Source organism: Asterias rubens, chromosome 5 (assembly GCF_902459465.1).
Source record: "Asterias rubens chromosome 5, eAstRub1.3, whole genome shotgun sequence".
Classification (NCBI taxonomy): Eukaryota; Metazoa; Echinodermata; class Asteroidea; order Forcipulatida; family Asteriidae; genus Asterias; species Asterias rubens.
The window spans coordinates 14671101-14693055 of NC_047066.1; the positions used below are offsets into that span (position 1 = coordinate 14671101).

At 38.3% G+C, this 21955-nt stretch overlaps 2 protein-coding genes across 2 annotated transcripts; both read right to left on the reverse strand.

Annotated features, from left to right (window-relative positions):
* Nucleotides 1-6836: 6836 nt before the first annotated feature.
* On the reverse strand, nucleotides 6837-8492 carry LOC117290209 (E3 ubiquitin-protein ligase TRIM71-like). The gene is made up of 2 exons (XM_033771467.1): nucleotides 8411-8492; nucleotides 6837-7639 (listed from the first exon to the last, which is right to left on the reverse strand). The coding sequence occupies exons 1-2, from the start codon at nucleotides 8490-8492 to the stop codon at nucleotides 6837-6839; spliced, it is 885 nt and encodes a 294-aa protein (XP_033627358.1).
* A 5044-nt stretch (nucleotides 8493-13536) lies between these two features.
* On the reverse strand, nucleotides 13537-18773 carry LOC117290506 (probable E3 ubiquitin-protein ligase MID2). Its single transcript, XM_033771927.1, has 2 exons — nucleotides 18680-18773; nucleotides 13537-16302 (listed from the first exon to the last, which is right to left on the reverse strand). Exon 2 carries the CDS (start codon nucleotides 16271-16273, stop codon nucleotides 14300-14302), a length of 1974 nt encoding a protein of 657 aa, XP_033627818.1. The 5' UTR covers nucleotides 16274-16302; nucleotides 18680-18773; the 3' UTR covers nucleotides 13537-14299.
* Nucleotides 18774-21955: the final 3182 nt, after the last annotated feature.

Here is a 21955-nt window from a genome sequence, read left to right on the forward strand (position 1 = left end):
ATGGCTGGTCTCCTGTGCTATAGAATCCTCTGTATAATCACATTGACAACAACATCAACACCGCGTTCACACTTGATTCTGCTAGGAGGATCAAAGGAGGATCTGATCTCAAAGGGCGATCAAAGGGAGATCACCAGCTAGTGTGAACGTGATCAGGATCACGATCAGATCCTCCTTGTTGGTCTCCCTTTTATTGCTAGATCAAAGGGAGATCAGATCCTGTAAAGGCGATCAAAAAAAAAGTGTGAACACCGATCCAGATCAGATCCTGCAACTTAAGCTGCTCACATCCGGTGTGTCAGGTGGTTAAAAAAACTAGCGCACACAATCAATGACCTCGCACAGTAACCTTTGCCATCAGCTGAACTGAACTTCCATTTATCTATGCGAGATCAATGCGAGATCACACTCAAGTGTGAACGCGGAGTGGGGATCCTGCACAAAAATGCTTGATCTCGCTTTCGGGATCTGATCCTCCTTGGATTCTTGTAGGAGGATCCAAGTGTAAACGCAGTAAAAGTCGCTTCGACCTTCGAGGGTTAATTTGATAAATATCTGTGCGAGAGACCTGTACAAATATCATATGAGCGGTTATCTGACTGATAAATTTCTGGACTGTTTAATCTCACCATTCTATCAATAGCAAAGCCGGTTTCCACGAATGCAGACGAAAACTTCAGACTTAAAAAAAAAAAAATGTTACTAACCGGGGCTTCAGGACATCTCAATGTTTTAACTTTAACCCTTTTTTGGCCAAATAGACGTGAGTGTTTCGGAGAAAAACCTTTTTTTACCATAGTTTTTACTTGAGGGTAAGAGACTCGTTATATTTTGTCTGGTGCCTATGGACTCCATTATTAGAAAAATGTAATAACTATATTTCAGAGCATCCTGTAGCCCCTCTTTAATAAATTTGCAATTGTCATAGAGTCTTGTTCCGATTAATAATAACAATTATCATAGTGTTTGATGGACAAGTAAAATCTTGTATCCGTTTAGGTTTAGGTTTTACACTGTGAACATTTATTTACAATCTCATGGATACATTCAATAGCTGATGCTGTGCAATAGTGCAGCCACCAGGCTTTCAAAAGTGTGTTGGTACCTTATGTTATTTTTGTTCCTGCATTACAACACACACAGAACAAACTTTCAAAGGTCAAAAATTATGATCCCTCTTCTGTTATGGTAAGTAGTATCTCGTACCATCACATCGCCCCTGTATGTTTGTACTAGCAGTGAATGGGACCTGGCTATAGCAGGCATGTTGTTTTCTTATACATTAACCCACACCTATGACGTCATGCTATTGTTAAATCGCTCCATTATTTTGCACGAATGGCGCGATGGGTACACAACTATTCACCCATTGTGCAAACTGGTGAAACTGTCATTATAAAGTTAAGGATTAGTAAGAGTAAATGATGCCATAGACCATATTTTGTTTTGAACACAAGTTAGAACTACGCATGTATTACAAAATGATCGTGAAGACTTTCCACAAGTTTAGTGAACAGCTACATTGTTAAATTATTATTAGCTGAGATGTTAAAAAATGTAACTTAACTACAACATTCATTTAAGCTTTTCTCGGATAAATCAATTAATTTAACCAGTAGGCCTACTCTCTTAAATGAATTCAAACTGCTTAATTTATCATACCAAAACATGGTAAGTGAGTAAGCTCCCTCAACATTAAGTTGGCAAAGATACTTATTTCAATATCATTATAAAATAACAGGAATTTTATTGAAATTGTTAATCAAAGTTATGTCAGAAATAATCTTAAACTACAGTCTTGTACGGTAGGTCACATCGTTGTATCTTAACCTTTTGTTTTTTGTAGACCTAGCAAGTCGGCTACAACATCATCCGTGTCCATAGTCACTTTCTATCACTTGACTTAATTTACTTTGAGTCAAAAAACAATAATTTTTCTGCTGCCACTTTCGCTCCCGATCCATGATGCCACTGTCGAAGAACGAGCCTTTTTTATTTCCTGAATGTTGGTTTTTTATCCATGCACCACCAGTTGTGTTCACTGGAGTGAAAAAGCTTACATAATACATGCAACGATTGACTTAAAAATTAAACAATACCGCGCCATTCGTGCAAAATAATGGAGAGATTTTAACAATAGCATGACGTCACAGGTGTGGGTTAAGTCGCATATTCCCTCGGTGAACGCGAGCACCTCGGGCATTATCCTGTATGTTAATTCAATTTATAAATTACTTTGCTCAAGATCTGCTCTATAGTCAATTGTTCTTTGTACAACCTAAAATCATTCAAATAGAACTATTGATAGTACTAGAATATTATTATCATTATTATTCATTTGGCCATTTCATATAGAACAATACAATACATGTAATTGCAAATATTAGATTACAGTAATAGGAAAAACAAAATGAACAAATATGTTGAACAGAACTAAATAAAAGGCCATACATGCTAATAAATGTACTGTTTATTTAAGAGTTTTTATAGTCAATTCTTTGTTCAACCCCAAAAATCATTTACAAATTTACCCAGTCAGTTTCCCTTTGTGGTTATATTGATATCTGAAACAAAAGTCGCTCCCCTTAAGGTGATCCCCTAGCTGCCGCTTCCCAGGTTGTATCGTAATTTGGGTGTGATCCCTGGCTACACGACAGTTAACGGTTGTATGGCTTCAGACTGGCCCCCCCCGAACAAAGATATTGACAAAATAGGGACACCGCCAATATGGGCTCGATAGCCAGTTGGTAGAGCGCCGGCACGTTAATCCGGGAGGTCGTTGGTTCGAATCCCACTCTAGTCAATTCTTTGTTCAACCCCAAAAATCATTTACAATTTACCCAGTCAGTTTCCCTTGTGGTTTATATTGATATCTGAAACAAAAAGTCGCATCCCCTTAAGGTGGATCCCCTGGCTGCCGCTTCCCAGGTTGTATCGTAATTTGGGTGTGATCCCTGGCTACACGGCAGTTAACGGTTGTATGGCTTCTGACTGGCACCCCCGAACAAAGATATTGACAAAATAGGGACACCGCCAATATAGGGCTAGACAGCTCAGTTGGTAGAGCGCCGGCACGTTAATCCGGAGGTCGTTGGTTTCGAATCCCACTCTAGGTCATTCTTTGTTCAACCCCCAAAATCATTTACAAATTTACCCAGTCAGTTTCCCTTGTGGTTTATATTGATAGTTTTTATGAATGGCACCTTTGTACAATGTTTCACATTAACTTTTACAAACACCAGCAAGCTCATTGTGAAGTGTGTTACCAGCTAGGACCAGTACATAAAGCTGCTGAATGCACAACTAGTAGCTGAGTATAACAAACATGGTCACCAATAAGGTGTGAGGCCAAAATACCATACTATACTATACTATACTACAAAGGCATTTATAAAGCGCTCTTACAAAAAATGTATCACAGTGCTTTACACAGTGCTTTACACCATGTCTGGGAGTACCCCCTTATTAGACTGGTATTCTATTAAATCTTAAAGAAATCTTTCTGCTCAAGCAACTCCATGAAATTGGGCCCAGTCTTCATGTAAGACACACTGGTGTGGAAGCAAAGTAGCTGCTTCTATTCCAGTGCAAGTGTACGGTACTCTTTAGTGAGTATGGTCATTACAGTACAGGACATAAATTGTACACTTTGACAGGAGTGCCACCTACGTAACCTGTGGGCCCAACTGGAGCTATTCAGGAGTAAATATTGCTTTTAAAAAGTATTCTGCTTAACAACAAAAATCAGCAGTGTATGAATCACAGATGATACATGTAGAATACATGGTAGGATTGGATTTAATCTTTGTTTGTTATATGTTTATTGTGCTTGCCTCTTTTTTTAGGGCTGGAGCAGCTCTATGAAATTGGGCCCAAGATCCAAACCACCTCCAATAGTACCATGAGCTTGTGTTCAATGTTCTATAAACCACTCAGCCAGCTTTAAAACTATTCAAATACATTCCAAACATTTTCATTTCCATTTACACAAGATACTTTGTTTTAAAAAGCTTTAAAAATGAAAGCATTATTCTATACAAGTGAGAGCATAACTGATGATGTGTTTATCTAAACTAACAATCAAAATAGAAAATAAAAAAGAAAGTGGTAAAAATAAATTAACAATAATCATTAGTTTACTTGAACAGTGTTGAGTACATTGTCTGATTTCAGTTGACAGGCATTAAAAACAAAACAAAAAACCCTATTAATACGAATAAATGTGACCTTATTGAACAACAGTGCCCTCTAATGCATGTAAATGCAACTACATTTCAACCTGTTCATTTCATACAATTATATTGCAATTTACACACAGTAACTGTCTTTTAGTTTAAAAAGCTTAGTAAAACAATAAAGCAATTTTATATACATCTGGGAGCTAGCAGATGATAGTGATGAAGTGTTTGTGTTAATTTACAAGCAAAATGGAAAATATAAGAATAGTAGTAAAAGAAAATAACAATAATCGTCAGTTTATTTAAACGGTGGTGAGTACATTGTTTGATTCCATTTGACAGGCATTAGAGTTAAGAAAACAACTATTAATTTGAATAAAATTTAGTGTGATCTTATTGAACAACAGTGTCCTTTAATGCATGTTGGAATACCAAACTTCATCGTTAAAGATAATAGGTGGGCATGATAAGCCATTCATTGTATTATAAGTACTTACAAACTCTGCAAAATGTGAAGAGACAGACAGTAAATTAGTTAGGGGCAATAAATCTTGCTATTTGTACTGTCCACTTATTAAATTGTTGTTTCCATGCAACCAAGATGCAACAAGGTTATTTTTGAGTATTTGTTGTTCCACATTCCATCTTATCTTAACGTGATTCTGCACCAAATTTGGATGTCACATGGAAGTGGAACACCTTTTTTTGTATCCCTTTTTCTTTTTTTTTCTTTTTTTCTTTTCGTCACATAAACAGAATTTAGGCGATTTACAATATTTTGTTGTTGTGAAGCATCGTAATGTACATAATGCCATATTGCCTCCTTTGCCTTTGGCTTCAGACATTTCAGATTGTGGATGCTCTTCAAGGATATATTTAGGTTTAGGAAATTAATTGTCCAGATATTCTGATGAATCAAATACAAGGCGTACAAAATGTTCACTTCCAACAATAATACTTTTACAAGTGTACAAAACAGATTGACCAGCAGGGCAGGAAGACTTAACTATAAACAGATTGTCCAGATGACGCCCATAAACCCCTCTTTCTTTTACTGTACACTTAATCCTATTATCTGTGTCTTTGCTTTGGTTTTAGTTGGTTTCAATGAGTCTTCCTTGAAATTTTAAACAGTGCATCTCTGACAACCTTGTATTCCAACAAATAATTTATGGCTTGACATTTCGACTCTAGCAGGAGTCTTCCTCAGAGGCTAAATGACAACACAACAAATATAAACCTTGTAATCCTATACAACATACAGTGTCTCAAAGTTATTTCAATCACGTTGTTTACCCATTGACATTGTATGTTATTGTTAAAAATGTGACTACTGCAACAAGTCTCCTAATTAGGTAGGAGCCAGCAAATCGCTACATTTACAATATCATGAACTAGTGTAATGTGTACGTTATGATATTAGTTCAGTTGTTTTGTTTTTATAGTTCACTTTCGCATGTTAAGTGAGGTACTATTCTAACTGGGAAACAACTTGGAAGATGTTTACTAATGTCAGTGCTTCTACTACAAGATTGCCAGATGGTGTGAATGTGATGTCATTGGCATCACCACAATCCTCAATGACACATCCAATGTACTTGCCATCAGGACTGTACTGACATATTCTATTGGTTCCTCCATCAAACTGAGCAACAAAGATACTACCATCCTTATCACAGCACACACCATAGGATATTCCAGACTGATCAGTATCTACTGAGAACACCTTTACACCCTGATAATCAACTGAGTGTAAATGTGGATCACTTGGACTGCTGTAGATAATCCTCTCATTGTATAAAGTCAAATAGTCTACCTGTACTGGAGTAGAGAATGTTCTGATGAGTGATCCATCAGGGTTGTAGAGTGAGATTAGCTCTTGTAAATAACCCACTGCTATGAGATTGTTTTCATCCACTGCAAGGCATGATGGGGAGAGCTTTCTCTCACTTAGCTGGAACTGATGAATGAGCATATATTTCCTGTTAAAAACCTTGACTTCTAGATTGTCAATTACATACAGGTGATCATTATTGTCCACAGTGAGTGCTGATGGTTCAGAAAGACCTTTTAGTTTTAATCTTTGTGGGCAGTGAGTAGACTGGGATGTGTTTGCTGCTACTTGAGGTTTAAATGCAATCAAGGCATTGTGGTCTATATATAATACTACTATTTCATTGTCGGAGAAAGCTGCAACAAACCTTACCACCTGAAATTCTGTGAAGTCAAATTGACTAAAACTTTCCTTCAGATTCCACTCCTGTTTTGTATGGATTGTTTCATGTTCCTTGGCCTGAGCCTCTGCTTTAGCTTGTTGCTCATCTTCCAGCACCAGTCTTCCCACTGACCTTTCACCTTCTTCAAACTCAAGAAAGGAAAGCCTGTCAGACACAATCTCGCCTTGTATCTTAGTAAGTTCATCAAGATTGTTTTTAAGTTTCAGCTTGAAATCCAGAATCTCATGAGAGCTTGCTTGGGTGATGAACTGATTCACTTCATCCAGCTTGTGCTCTACCTGGGTCACTTCTTGTGTGTTGGTTGCCTCTGCAGTTTCAAATGTCTGGACTCTGTCTTTGTAAACACTCCCTGCCTCTTGTTTCAGCTGCTTTTCCTCTTCTGTGATCTTTGCTCTCTCCTTGGCAGCCTTCTGGGAGATTTTCATATTGGTTTCAGCATATGAAGATTCCAGTTTCTTGCGAGACTCACTAGCTTGTTCCATGGCAGTTTGAATTTCAGCCTTGCATTTCTCAGCTTTTGCAACCAGCTCTGCGACTTCCTGTTTGCTTTTATCCAAAGCCTCAGGTATACCAATAAGGTCATGTTTGGATTGCCATGATCAAGAATGGTACAAGTTGTGCATTCTAAGTTCTGGCATGTGTTGCAGTAGATGTTCAGAGTCTGATCACTGTGCTTGTCACACTTTGGAATATACTCCCTGATTTTACTCCTGTACTTGTAGTTGACTTCTCCGGAATGCAGCTGTGCCAGCATGTAGACCTGATGAGATTTAGTAACAGGAAAACGTTGATGTGCATTTTGGCAATCCTGACAAAGGAAATAATCACAGTTTACACACCTGGCAATTGCTGCATGCTGTTCATCATTACAGGCTTGACATTTGACCTCTGACCCATGACCCTCAATGAGTTGCTCCTGAACAGTAAACTCATCCACCAGGGCATTGATTTTAAAGTCCTTAGGTAGACTGTCAACCTTGTTGTCTTCTAGTGTTGTTTTCTTTCTGCACAGAGGACACAGTAGGATGGAGTTGTTAGGATCTTGTTGGTGAAGCTCCTTGAGGCATGTGAAGCAGAAGCTGTGTAGACAGTCTAGCATTGTTGGATTGATGAAGCGATTGGTGCATATTGGACATTCTAGATGATCCTTCCTGATCTTATCAAGCACTGAATGGACTGTGATACTGGCAGCCATCTTTGACTTTAGCTTGTTACAATCTTTCCCTGTTGGTACAAAAAGGTCAATTCATTTTTTATTAATCTACTCATGTTTTCAAATGTTATATCTTTTATTGTGTCAAATGACTTCAGGTGACTGTTCTTGTACAAAAGACAAATGTGCTGGACCATGTTTTTGCACATATATGTATAGTATGTATACGTATAGTGCATAATTTGTGCATTGTTCATGTTGAACACTACATTACAACACACATTAATATATTGCGCTCATGGCTGTGTTGAGGTTGAGACTCAAAATTTAGTGCCCTCTTCTGGTACAAGAAAAGGCCTATAAATATAGTACTCCACTTGTTTGGAGAGTTTGCTTAACTGCCCTTTATATATAGTTTTGCCCCTGGCAGTTGCTCAACTATTGACTGACCCTATTTAAAAAAAAAAAATTTAGTTGCAGACCTACCAAGTCTCACGCATTAGGCGTGAGACTCGCGCATTAGGCGTGAGACTCAAGAAAAGAAACAAGAAAATAACGCACAATCTTCAGAATGCACGCAGTTTTTCAGAATTATTAACTTGAGCTGGCATGCAAACAGAGTGCAAATTTGAAGATTGCGCACGCTTTTTGCTCTATCAGATGATTCAGCCGACAATTCGGCAAAGCGCAAAACGTGAATTGCGCACAAGTTTGTCGGATTCCTTAGCAAATCTGTTGAGTGTCAGTGTACCTTCGTCAACCACATTCACATGCAAACCATATTTTACAGGTACATGGTACAAATAATTTTCCCTACAGTTCACGGACTAACAAGTACTTACACACCCTCCTGTTCCTTGTATGTGCTGTGTCTGTGCTGTATTGATTCATACAGTCCCTAGTGCACTCTGTAGCAGTTGGCATTATTGCTCATCATTCCTTGAAAAAAACAAATCCCCTTTCTATTTATAGATCCAATGATGTCACCGTGAAGTGTGGTAAATCATGTACATTACAAGGCATGATGATGTACATGTAGACTTTAGGCCCTACACCTCTACAGTGGACGTGTTCTATTTTAACATACATGTAGTGGAAGATTTCAAACTGAGTGATTGGCCAAGTAAACATAATAACATGTTGCTCATCCCTGCTGCGTTGGATGCCGCCCTGGTTTAAAAAAATATATATATAATAATAAATAATCAATGAAATCATACAAATTTTCAATCTATCTTTTCTGCATTAAACCATCTACATGTATTTGTTATGGTGGAACATAGCATGGGGAGGGGCTTTGGGGAGGGGGTATTGCAATCAGCTGCAAAAGCATAATGGGGATCTAAAAGAATTACCATTGAAATGGTCTCAATCAGCACTGAAAACATAAAAGTAGGGTCTAAAGAGCAGTTTCATTTGCTGCAGCTACAACAACCTTAGGGCCTATTCAAATCTTGTATAAATCGTACAGTTTTGGTGGTACTTTTTGTACGTGGAGCTTCATAGTGTTCGATTGCAAGAGTGTGGATGGACTTTTTTCAACGTTTGGGCTGCCCACCTTTCCTGGCCGTTCCCCTGGCCAAAGGGATCTCTGCTCCTCCTATAATCTAAAAAACCTGTTGGTTTTTTTATGAAAATCAAAAGGGCAACAGTAGAGGACCGGACCTTCTCATGATCAACGGCTGGTCTTCTGTGCTATAGAATCCTCTGTATAATCACATTGACAACAACATCAACACCGCGTTCACACTTGATCCTGCTAGGAGGATCAAAGGAGGATCTGATCTCAAAAGGGCGATCAAAGGGAGATCACCAGCTAGTGTGAACGCGATCAGGATCACGATCAGATCCTCCTTGTTGATCTCCCTTTATTGCAAGATCAAAGGGAGATCAGATCCTGCAAAGGTGATCCAAAAAAAAGTGTGAACACCGATCCAGATCAGATCCTGCAACTTAAGCTGCTCACATCCGGTGTGTCAGGTCGTTAAAAAAACTAGCGCACACAATCAATGACCTCGCACAGTAACCTTTGCCGTCAGCTGAACTGAACTTCCATTTATCTATGCAAGATCAATGCGAGATCACACTCAAGTGTGAATGCGGAGTGGGGATCCCTGCACAAAAATGCTTGATCTCGCTTTCGGGATCTGATCCTCCTTGGATTCTTGTAAGAGGATCAAGTGTAAACGCGGGTAAAAGTCGCTTCGGACCTTCGAGGGTAAATTTGATAAATATCTGTTCGAGAGACCTATACAAATATCATATGAGGCTGTTAATCTGGACTGATAAATTCCTGGACTGTTTAATCTCACCATTCTATCAATAGCCAAAGCAGGTTTCCACGAATGCAGACGAAAACTTCAAACTTAAAAAAAATAAATGTTACTAACAGGGGCTTCAGGACAATCTCAATATTTTAACTTTAACCCTTTTTGGCCAAATAGACGTGAGTGTTTCGGAGAAAACATTTTTTTTACCATATTTTTACTTGAGGTAAGAGACTCGTTATATTTTGTCTGTTTCCTATGGACTCCATTTATTAGAAAAATGTAACAACTATATTTCAGAGCATCCTGTAGCCCCTCTTTAATAAATTTGCAATTGTCATAGAGTCTTGTTCCGATTAAATAATAACAATTATCATAGTGTTTGATGGACAAGTAAAATCTTGTATCCGTTTAGGTTTAGGTTTACACTGTGAACATTTATTTACAATCTCATTGGATACATTCAATATGCTGATGCTGTGCAATAGTGCAGCACCAGGCTTTCAAAAGTGTGTTGGTTCCTTATGTTATTTTTGTTCCTGCATTACAACACACACAGAACAAACTTTCAAAGGTCAAAAATTATGATCCCTCTTTGTTATGGTAAGTAGTATCACGTACCATCACATCGCCCCTGTATGTTGTACTAGCAGTGAATGGGACCTGGCTATAGCAGGCATGTTATTTCTTATACATTAACCCACACCTGTGACGTCATGCTATCGTTAAATCGCTCCATTATTTTGCACGAATGGCGCGATGGGTACACAACTATTCACCCATTGTGCAAACTGGTGAAACTATTGTTATAAATTTAAGGATTAGTAAGAGTAAATGACGCCATAGACCATATTTTGTTTTGTACACAAGTTAGAACCACGCATTTATTACAAAATGATCGTAAAGACTTTCCACAAGTTAGTGAACAGCTACATTGTTAAATTATTATTTAGCTGAGATGTTAAAAAGTGTAGCTTAACTACAACAGTCATTTAAGCAGGCCTTTCTCAGATAATTCAATTTAATTTAACCAGTAGGCCTACTGTCTTAAATTAATTCAAACTGCTTAATTTATCATACACAAACATGGTAAGTGAGTAAGCTCCCTCAACATTAAGTTTGCAAAGATACTTATTTCAATCTCATTATAAATAACAGGAATTTTACTGAAATTGTTGCTTATTAAGTTATCTTAAATTTGTTAATCAAAGTTATGTCAGAAATAATCTTAAACTACAGTCTTGTACGGTAGGTCACTTCTTTTATCTTAACCTTTTGCTTTTTTTGTAGACCTAGCAAGTCGGCTACAACATCATCCGTGTCATAGTCACTTTCTATCACTAGTTTACTTTGAGTCAAAAACAATAATTTTTCTGCTGCCACTTTCGCTCCCGATCCATGATGCCACTGTCAAAGGAATGAGCCTTTTTTATTTCCTGAATGTTGGTCTTCGTCCATATACATTGTAGCATGTTCATGCGCCACCAGCTAGTGGTGTTCACTGTAGTGAAAAAGCTTACATAATACATGCAAACAGTTGACTTAAAAGTTAAACAATACTGCGCCATTCGTGCAAAATAATCGAGCGATTTTAACAATAGCATGACGTCACAGGTGTGGGTTAAGTCGCATAATGCCCTCGGTGAACGCGCCATTCGTGGCATTCTTACCCACGAATGGCGCGCACCTCGGACATTATCCTATACGTAATTCAATTTATAAATTACTTTGCTCAAGATCTGCTCTATAGTCAATTGTTCTTTGTACAACCTAAAATCATTCAAATAGAACTATTGATAGTACTAGAATATTATTATCATTATTATTCATTCGGCCATTTCATAAAGAACAATACAATACATGTAATTGCAAACATTAGATTACAGTAATAGGAAAAACAAAATGAACAAATATGTTGAACAGAACTAAATAAAGGCATACATGCTAAATAATATGTACTGTTTATTTAAGTGTTTTTATGAATGGCACTTTTGTACAATGGTTCACATTAACTTTTACAAACACCAGCAAGCTCATTGTGAAGTGTGTTACCAGCTAGGACCAGTACATAAAGCTGCTGAATGCACAACCAGTAGCTGAGTATAATAAACATAGTCACCAATAAGGTGTCCAGCCAAAATACCATGTCATGGGAGTACCCTGTTATTAGACTGGTATTCTATTTAATCTTTAAGAAATCTTTAAGCAACTCCATGAAACTGGGCCCAGTCTTCATGTAAGACACACTGGTGTGGAAGCAAAGTAGCTGCTTCTATTCCATTGCAAGTGTACGGTACTCTTTAGTGAGTATGGTCATTACAGTACAGGACATAAATTGTACACTTTGACAGGAGTGCCACCTACGTAACCTGTGGGCCCAACTGGAGCTAGTCAGGAGTAAATATTGCTTTTAAAAAGTCTTCTGCTTAAAAAAAAAAAAAATGTACACTTTGACAGGAGTGCAACCTACGTAACCTGTGGGCCCAACTGGAGCTATTCAGGAGTAAATATTGCTTTTGAAAAGTCTTCTGCTTAACAACACAAATCAGCAGTGTACGAATCACAGATGGTACATGTAGAAACCATGGTATGATTGGATTTAATCTTTGTTTGTTATATTTTTATTGTGCTTGCCTCTTTTTTTAGGGCTGAAGCATCTCTATGAAATTGGGCCCAAGATCCAAACCACACTCCAATAGTACCAGAGCCTCAGTTCAATGTTCTATAAACCACTCAGCCAGCTTTAAAACTAATCAGATACATTCCAAACTTTTCATTTCCATTTACACAAGATACTTTTGTTTTAAAAAGCTTTTAAAATGAAAGCATTATTCTATACATGTGAGAGCATACCTGATGATGTGTTTATCTAAACTAACAAGCAAAATAGAAAATATGAAAAAAAATAGTAACAATAAATTACCAATAATCATTAGTTTACTTGAACAGTGGTGAATACATTGTCTGATTTCAGTTGACAGGCATTAAAAACAAAACAAAAAAACCCTATTAATATGAATAAATGTGACCTTATTGAACAACAGTGCCCTCTAATGCATGTAAATGCAACTACATTTCAACCTGTTCATTTCATACATTTATTTTGCAATTTACACACAGTAACTGTCTTTTAGTTTAAAAAGCTTAGTAAAACAATAAAGCAATTTTATATACATCTGGGAGCTAGCAGATGATAGTGATGAAGTGTTTGTGTTAATTTACAAGCAAAATGGAAAATATAAGAATAGTAGGAAAAGAAAATAACAATAATCGTCAGTTTATTTAAACGGTGGTGAGTACGGTACATTGTTTGATTCCATTTAACGGCATTAGAGTTAAGAAAACAACTATTAATTTGAATAAAATTTAATGTGATCTTATTGAACAACAGTGTCCTTTAATGCATGTTGGAATACCAAACTTCATCGTTAAAGATAATAGGTGGGCATGATAAGCCATTCATTGTATTATAAGTACTTACTAACTCTGCAAAATGTGAAGAGACAGACAGTAAATTAGTTAGGGGCAATAAATCTTGCTATTTGTACTGTCCACTTATTAAATTGTTGTTTCCATGCAATCAAGATGCAACAAGGTTATTTTTGAGTATTTGTTCCACATTCCATCTTATTTTAATGTGATTCTGCACCAAATTTGGATGTCACATGGAAGTGGAACACCTTTTTTTGTATCCCTTTTTTTTTTTTTTTTTTTTTCTTTTTTTTTTCTTCACATAAACAGTATTTAGGCGATTTACAATTTTGTTGTTGTGAAACATCGTAATGTACATAATGCCATATTGCCTCCTTTGCCTTTGGCTTCAGACATTTCAGATTGTGGATGCTCTTCAAGGATATATTTAGGTTTAGGAAATTAATTGTCCAGATATTCTGATGAATCAAATACAAGGTGTCCAAAATGTTCACTTCCAACAATAATACTTTTACAAGTGTACATAACAGAATGACCAGCAGGACAGGAAGACTAAACTATAAACAGATTGTCCAGATGACGCCCATAAACCCCTCTTTCTTTTACTGTACACTTAATCCTATTATCTGTGTCTTTGCTTTGGTTTTAGTTGGTTTCAATGAGTCATCCTTGAAATTTTAAACAGTGCATCTCTGACAACCTTGTATTCCAACAAATAGTTTGAGGCTTGACATTTCTTTCGACTCTAGCAGGAGTCTTCCTCAGAGGCTAAATGACACAACAAATATAAACCTTGTAATCTTATACAACATACAGTGTCTCAAAGTTATTTCAATCACATTGTTTACCCATTGACATTGTATGTTATTGTTAAAAATGTGACTACTGCAACAAGCCTCCTAATTAGGTAGGAGCCAGCAAATCGCTACATTTACAATATCATGAACTAGTGTAATGTGTATGTTATGATATTATTGGTTCAGTTGTTTTGTTTTTATAGTTCACTTTCGCATGTTAAGTGAGGTACTATTCTTACTGGGAAACAACTTGGAAGATGTTTACTGATTCTCCTGCTGCTACTACAAGATTGCTTGTTGGTGTGAATGTGATGTCCCAGGCATTACCACAATCCTCAATGACACATCCAATGTACTTGCCATCAGGACTGTACTTACATATTCTATTGTTTTGTGTTGTCCCATTATATTGAGCAACAAAGATACTTCCATCTTTATCACAGCACACACCATAGGATGATTCAGACTGATCAGTATCTACTGAGAACACCTTTCCACCCTGATAATCAACTGAGTGTAAATGTTTATCAGTGTTACTGCAGTATATACTGCTGTAGATAATCCTCTCCTTGTATAAAGTCAAATAGTCTACTCTTACTGGAGTAAAGAATGTTCTGATGAGTGATCCATCAGGGTTGTAGAGTGAGATTAGCCCTTCTGAATAACCCACTGCTATGAGATTGTTTTCATCCACTGCAAGGCATGATGGGGAGAGCTTTCTCTTACTTAGCTGGAACTGATGATGGAGCATATATTTCCTGTTAAAAACCTTGACTTCTAGATTGTCAATCACATACAGGTGATCATTATTGTCCACAGTGAGTGCTGATGGTTCAGAAAGACCTTTTAGTTTTAATTTTTGTGGGCAGTGAGTAGACTGTGATGTGTCTGCTGCTACTTGAGGTTTCAATGCAAACAATGAATTGTGGTCTATATCTAATACTACTATTTCACTGTCGGAGAAAGCTGCAACAAACTCTCCCGTCTTAAATTCTGTGAAGCCAAATTGACTGAAACTTTCCTTCAGTTTCCACTTTTGTTTGGTATTGATTGTTTCATGTTCCTTGGCCTGTACCTCTGCTTTAGCTTGTTGCTCATCTTCCAGTACCAGTCTTCCAACTGATCTTTCATATTCTTCAAACTCAAGAAAGGAAAGCCTGTCGGACACATTCTCACCTTGTTTCTTAGTAAGTTCATCAAGATTGTTTATAAGTTTCAGCTTGAAATCCAGAATCTCATGAGAACTTGCTTGGGTCATGAACTGATTCACTTCATCCAGCTTGTGCTCTACCTGGGTCACTTCTTGTGTGTTGGTTGCCTCTGCAGTTTCAAATGTCTGGACTCTGTCTTTGTAAACACTCTCTGCCTCTTGCTTCAGCTGCTTTTCCTTTTCGGTGATCTTTGCTCTCTCCTTGGCAGCCTTTAGTGAGATTTTCATATTGGTTTCAGCATATGAAGATTCCAGTTTCTTGCGAGACTCACTAGCTTGTTCCATGGCAGTTTGAATATCAGCCTTGCACTTCTCAGCTTTTGCAACCAGCTCTGTGACTTCCTGTTTGCATTTATCCAAAGCCTCAGGTATACCAATAAGGTCATGTTTTGGATTGCCATGATCAAGAACAGTACATGTTGTGCATTCTAACTTCTGGCATGTGTTGCAGTAGATGTTGAGAGTCTGATCACTGTGCTTGCCACACTTTGGAATGTACTCCCTGATTTTACTCCTGTACGTGTAGTTGACTTCTCCGGAATGCAGCTGTGCCAGCATGTAGACCTGATGAGATTTAGTAACAGGAAAACGTTGATGTGCATTTTGACAATCCTGACAAAGGAAATAATCACAGTCTACACACCTGGCGATTGCTGCATGCTCTTCATCATTACAGGCTTGACATTTGACCTCTGACCCATGACCCTCCATGAGTTCCTCCTGGACAGTAAACTCATCCACCAGGGCATTGAGTTTAAAGTCCTTAGGTAGACTGTCAACCTTGTTGTCTTCTAGTGTTGTTTTCTTTCTGCACAGAGGACACAGTAGGATGGAGTTGTTAGGATCTTGTTGGTGAAGCTCCTTGAGGCATGTGAAGCAGAAGCTGTGTAGACAGTCTAGCATTGTTGGATTGATGAAGCGATTGGTGCATATTGGACATTCTAGATGATCCTTACTGATCTTATCAAGCAGTGAATGGACTGTGATACTGGCAGCCATCTTTGACTTAATCTTGTTACAATCTTTCCCTGTTGGTACAAAAGGGTAAATTCATTGTAGTTTAGAATTTGAATGTTTTTATCAGTCATGTGTTAAATGATTTAGGTAGGCTAGTGTACTTGCCAGTGTAAAGTCAGTGTTCTTGAACCACGTTCTTCAAAATTACCAATGTACCCATTGTTACACTACTATACTTTCATTAATGTGCTGACTTGGGTAATTATGGATGAAGCTCCCAAACCTACACCCTCTTCTGGTAACTGCTTGTATACAATGTACATTTAGGTCTAACATGATTCCTATCTGTTGAGGAACCTCAACTGATGGAGTTTAATTCGCCTCTTTAAGGTTTCTCAGCTATAAGAAATGTTCATCAATGCCAAAATGTATTTGTATTTGTAGTCAACCCAAGGGCTGTAAGTACATAGGGACAACAGTTAAGGTGACACCAGATGAAGAGGGTCCTCTTTATATCAGTGAAAAGCACAGTCATTATATATCAGATGCTTTGACAATAAACGTATTTCATTTGAAAAGGTTTAAGAGGCCCAAGTTTTTGCTGTTGCTGGAAATAAAAGGTACCTCAACTGATAAATGAATCAGGGATGTGATTCCTCTGTTTTTAATGAACTCCCCTCATAAAAACATGAAGATAAAACCATAAGAATGCCCTGGATTGCAGAGTGGGGCTTTCAAAACCAATGACAGCATTGCACTTTTTCAACAGGCTATCGTGCACACCCCTGATGACTATAGGCCTTTAGGATAATTGAGTAAATGTAGCTTGCCCAGCAGTTTTGAAAAGTTTAAATGTTAAGTACCTACAAGCATCCCCCCATTTTTATTATTTTTACAAAAATGGTAAAAGGAAAGATACGTAACTGTTGGAGCCCTTTTCACACTACCATGCCAAATCACAGGAAATAAAACCCCAGCAAATTCATCGCATTAAATCCACAACTACATGTTGATGTAGCCTTGCTCAAGGCAGTCGAATTATTCACTCAGAAAAAAAGACCGTCGCTGTATAAAACCCACCCGTATACACTGTGCGTAAAATGTGTACCCATCGCACGACATGATGCCCGCACACTATCCACATGCGTCGGCCGTTAGGCCGACAGCCTTGTAGGGTCTGTGTTGAAGCCACTGACCTCATTACTATAATAAGCGAAGAGTTCCCACGGTCAACTCATTAACATAATGCCCGCGAAAGACGAGACATGTTTACATCACACACCACCACCACTAACGCTCTGTGAGCATAATAGGGTCCAAAGGTCGTGATAAGGGAAGTGCGTGATTGGACGTCAAAATGAATAATTCATTTGCTTCACATCCTGTGGTGTCTGATAGGTCTGACGAAAGATATACATATTCATGAGATGCATACTATCATGTCTGAGAGCCCCCCATTTTTTTCCAATATTGGATTTTTATTTCATGAAACACATTAAACCCGGAAGTTACAGACCCGACAAGGCTGTCGGCGTGACAGCCTCCACATGCGGTTAGTGGTACAAGTGCGGATGACTTGTGTGCACAGTAGTCGTACGGTGTGATGAATGTTTGTATACGAGTGGGTCGTGCGGTGTGAATACATGCACCACGCACAGTGTATACGGGTGGGTTTAAAACGGCGTCTTTTTCGGAATGCTAAAGATGAAAACCCAAGGGAGTTATCTACTGGCTTAAAGGCTGTGGACACGATTGGTAATTACTCAAACAAATTATTTGCATAAAACCTTATATGGTAATGAGTAATGGGGAGAGGTTGATAGTATAAAACAGAAACGGCTCCCTCTGAAGTAACGTAGTTTTCAAGAAAGAAGAAGTTTTCCACGAATTTGATTTCGAGACCTCAGATTTACATGTAGAATTTAAATAATATCTCGCAACTTCGACGACCGATTGAGGTCAAACTTTCACAGGTTTGTTATTTTATGCATATGTTGAGATACACCAAGTGAGAAGACTAGTCTTTGACATTTACCAAGAGTGTCCTCTGTCTTTAACCCAGAGAGGGGTTATTATTTAATTTTCCTTGATGGCCTTACTTCCTGGGAGTTCGCAGAGGTATAAGCAATTCAAGTGTGAAAGGGTTAAATATATCATACCAGGAAGTTCACATAGGAATGAAAAAAACCCGTTAATTTCCTGCCGTGATATATTTTACCCTTTACACACCTGATTTGCTAACCCTTTCAAACTTCCAAAAGGCCATGGGAAGAGTACGAAGGAGGTTTGCCGATGATGACTAAGTTGAACAAAAGATCCACAACTATTTTTTCATGCACACCCTATTGTGCAACAACTTTGTCAACAATCACCGGCTGATTTTGCCTCTTTTTACCCCATTCTTAAATCATTGTCCCTATAATATACTTGATGGAATAATATACTTACAACTGTATATGATAATAGAATTATTGATGTCGATTGAGGTCTTTCTTCGTCAGTAAGCCCAACAAGGTGTGACTTCTGGTGTTTTACACCCTCAACCTCCTTTAGTACACTGCTTGCTGTGCTGTTTGAGGCGTACCTGTTTATAGTGCGTAGTAGTCGGGGTACATGTACAATGTAGTATCATAGTTTGCATAAATGGCATATATTGCTCAACGATCCCTGAAAAAAAATCCCTTTCAATTTATACCCCCAATGAGGTCAGTCAAGTGTGATTCATAAGTACAGTATAAACATTGTATGTAGACTACACCTATAGTAGACTGGTCCTATTGTATGTTTGAGCACAACGAGTGGAAGATTTCAAGCTGGTTTCAGGTGTGAACCAACAGAAAAGGCTTCAAAATAATGCTGCATATAAATATGTCATTTCTTACAACACAAAAATATTCATATACATTCCCTTGAACAAATACGCTGTACAATTTCAAAATGCATCTATTGTATGAGCATGTGTAAAGCACTCTTACACCATCTACCAGATGGCTTAATACTTGGCTGAAATTGGGGCTGGGCTGGGTTTGGAGGACAGATATTACGTAATCAATTGCAATATATTGTCTTAGGTTGACAATGTACCCTGAGATCTGCGAGCCCCATCACCAAGCTCACAAGAAGGGCAAAAACTTCTGTAATTTTCTCATTTTGGTCAGTCACCCGCATCCAGGCAAGGGAAGCCCCTAGAACCAAGGACCCTGGGGACCGTCGCCAGGTATGTCCTCTTGCCTGTTTAGGCCCGGCCACTTGTTTGGGAGAGGAACTCATGGAATCCCATCGTTAAGCGCCCAGGAAGGGCAAAAACCTACAAACTATTTACATCTTTGGTCACCTATGCCACAGGCCAGGACATCACCTACCCCCCCCTACCCCAAAACCCTGGGGACCCCTAAACCCTGGGGACCCCAAAACCCTGGGGACCCCAAAACCATGGGGACCCCATCACCCTGGGGACCCCAAAACCCTGGGAACCCCATAACCCTGGGGACCCCATCACCCTGGGGACCCCAAAACCCTGGGGACCCCAAAACCCTGGGGACCCCAAAACCCTGGGAACCCCATAACCCTGGGGACCCCAAAACCCAGGGGACCCCCAAAACCCTGGGGACCCCTAAACCCTGGGGACCCCAAAACCCTGGGGACCCCAAAACCCTGGGGACCCCAAAACCCTGGGGACCCCATAACCCTGGGGACCCCAAAACCCTGGGGACCCCATAACCCTGGGGACCCCAAAACCCTTGGGACCATTGCCCGATTGCTGGTCTCCAATACTAGAATCATATCGTATCATCTTTACATCATCAAGTCGCTTTGGAATTTCAAGTGTAAGTTATAAAAAATATCAATTCCCTTGACTGAAGCCCAAGATTCTCAACAAGGTTAAATCTGGAACGTTCAGTTTCTGGACTGTTCAATCTCACCATTCTATCTATAGCAAAAGCACGAATGTGGAAGAAATCAAACTATTCAAACTTTTGAAAAGTAAATGTTACAACTTCATAAGAAACTTTTGCAATTGTAATAGAGTATTATTCTAAACTTAGCATTTGACAATAACAAATATCATGTTGTTTGATAGACAAGAAATTACTTGGGTGTACCGATTAAGTCTAGGATTACACTCAGTGATCATTTATTTCCAATCTCAATGGATACAACTGATTATGTACAAAGTGCAATAGTGCAGTACTCACAGGCTTCCAAGTGTGTTGTTACCTTATGTTCCTGCTTTACAACACACACAGAACAAACTTTCAAAGGTCAAAAATTATGATCCCTCTTCTGTTATGGTAAGTATCTCATACCATGTACCACAACAAGGACCCCTGTGTATGTGGGGATGTTGTACTAGCAGTGAATGGGACCTGGCTATAGCAGTCATGTTGTTTCTTCAGTACAGTAATTCAAGTAATAATTTACTCAAGATCTGCTCTAAATTCAATTGCTCTTTGTTCAACCTAAAATCATTCATAGAACTATTGATAGTACTAGAATATACTTGCTCTGTTTATTTGAGTGTTTTTATGAATGGCACCTTTGTACAATGTTTCACGTTAAGAATTACAAACACCAGCAAGCTCATAGTGAAGTGTGCCACCAGCTAGGACAAAGCTGCTGAATGCACAACCAGTAGCTGAGTATAACAAACATGGTCACCAATAAGGTGTCCAGCCAAAATACCATGTCATGGGAGTTCCCTGTTATTAGACTGGTATTCTATTTAATCTTTAAGAAATCTTTTCTGCTCAAGCAACTCCATGAAACTGGGCCCAGTCTTCATGTAAGACACACTGGTGTGGAAGCAAAGTAGCTGCTTCTATTCCATTGCAGGTGTACGGTACTCTTTAGTGAGTATGGTCATTACAGTACAGGACATAAATTGTACACTTTGACAGGAGTGCCACCTACGTAACCTGTGGGCCCAACTGGAGCTATTCAGGAAGAAATATTGCTTTTAAAAAGTCTTCTGCTTAAAACAAAAAAACGTAGACTTTGACAGGAGTGCCACCTACGTAACCAGGGCCCAACTGGATCTATTCAAGAGTAAATAGTACTTTTAAAAATTCTTCTGCTTAACAACAAAAATCAGCAGTGTACGAATCACAGATGGTACATGTAGAATACATGGTGTGATTGGATTTAATCTTTGTTTGTTATATTTTTATTGTGCTTGCCTCTTTTTTTTTTAGGGCTGAAGCAGCTCTATGAAATTGGGCCCAAGATCCAAACCAGACTCCAATAGTACCAGAGCCTCAGTTCAATGTTCTATAAACCACTCAGCCAGCTTTAAAACTAATCAAATACATTCAAAACTTTTAATTTCCGTTTACACAAGATACTTTTGTTTTAAAAAGCTTTTAAAATGAAAGCATTATTCTTTACATGTGAGAGCATATATGATGATGTGTTTATCTTAACTAACAAGCAAAATGGAAAATATAAAAAAAGTAGTAAAAATAAATTAACAATACTCATTAGTTTACTTGAACAGTGGTGAATACATTGTCTGATTTCAGTTGACAGGCATTAAAAAAAACCTATTAACATGAATAAATGTGACCTTATTGAACAACAGTGCCCTCTAATGCATGTTTGAATAACTGTGTTAGGAATACTTAAATCAGTGCTCTATAAACCAATCAGCTGTAACACTTAACACGCTATTAGCAACTACATTCCAACCTTTTCATTTCATACATTTATTTTGTTGCAATTTACACA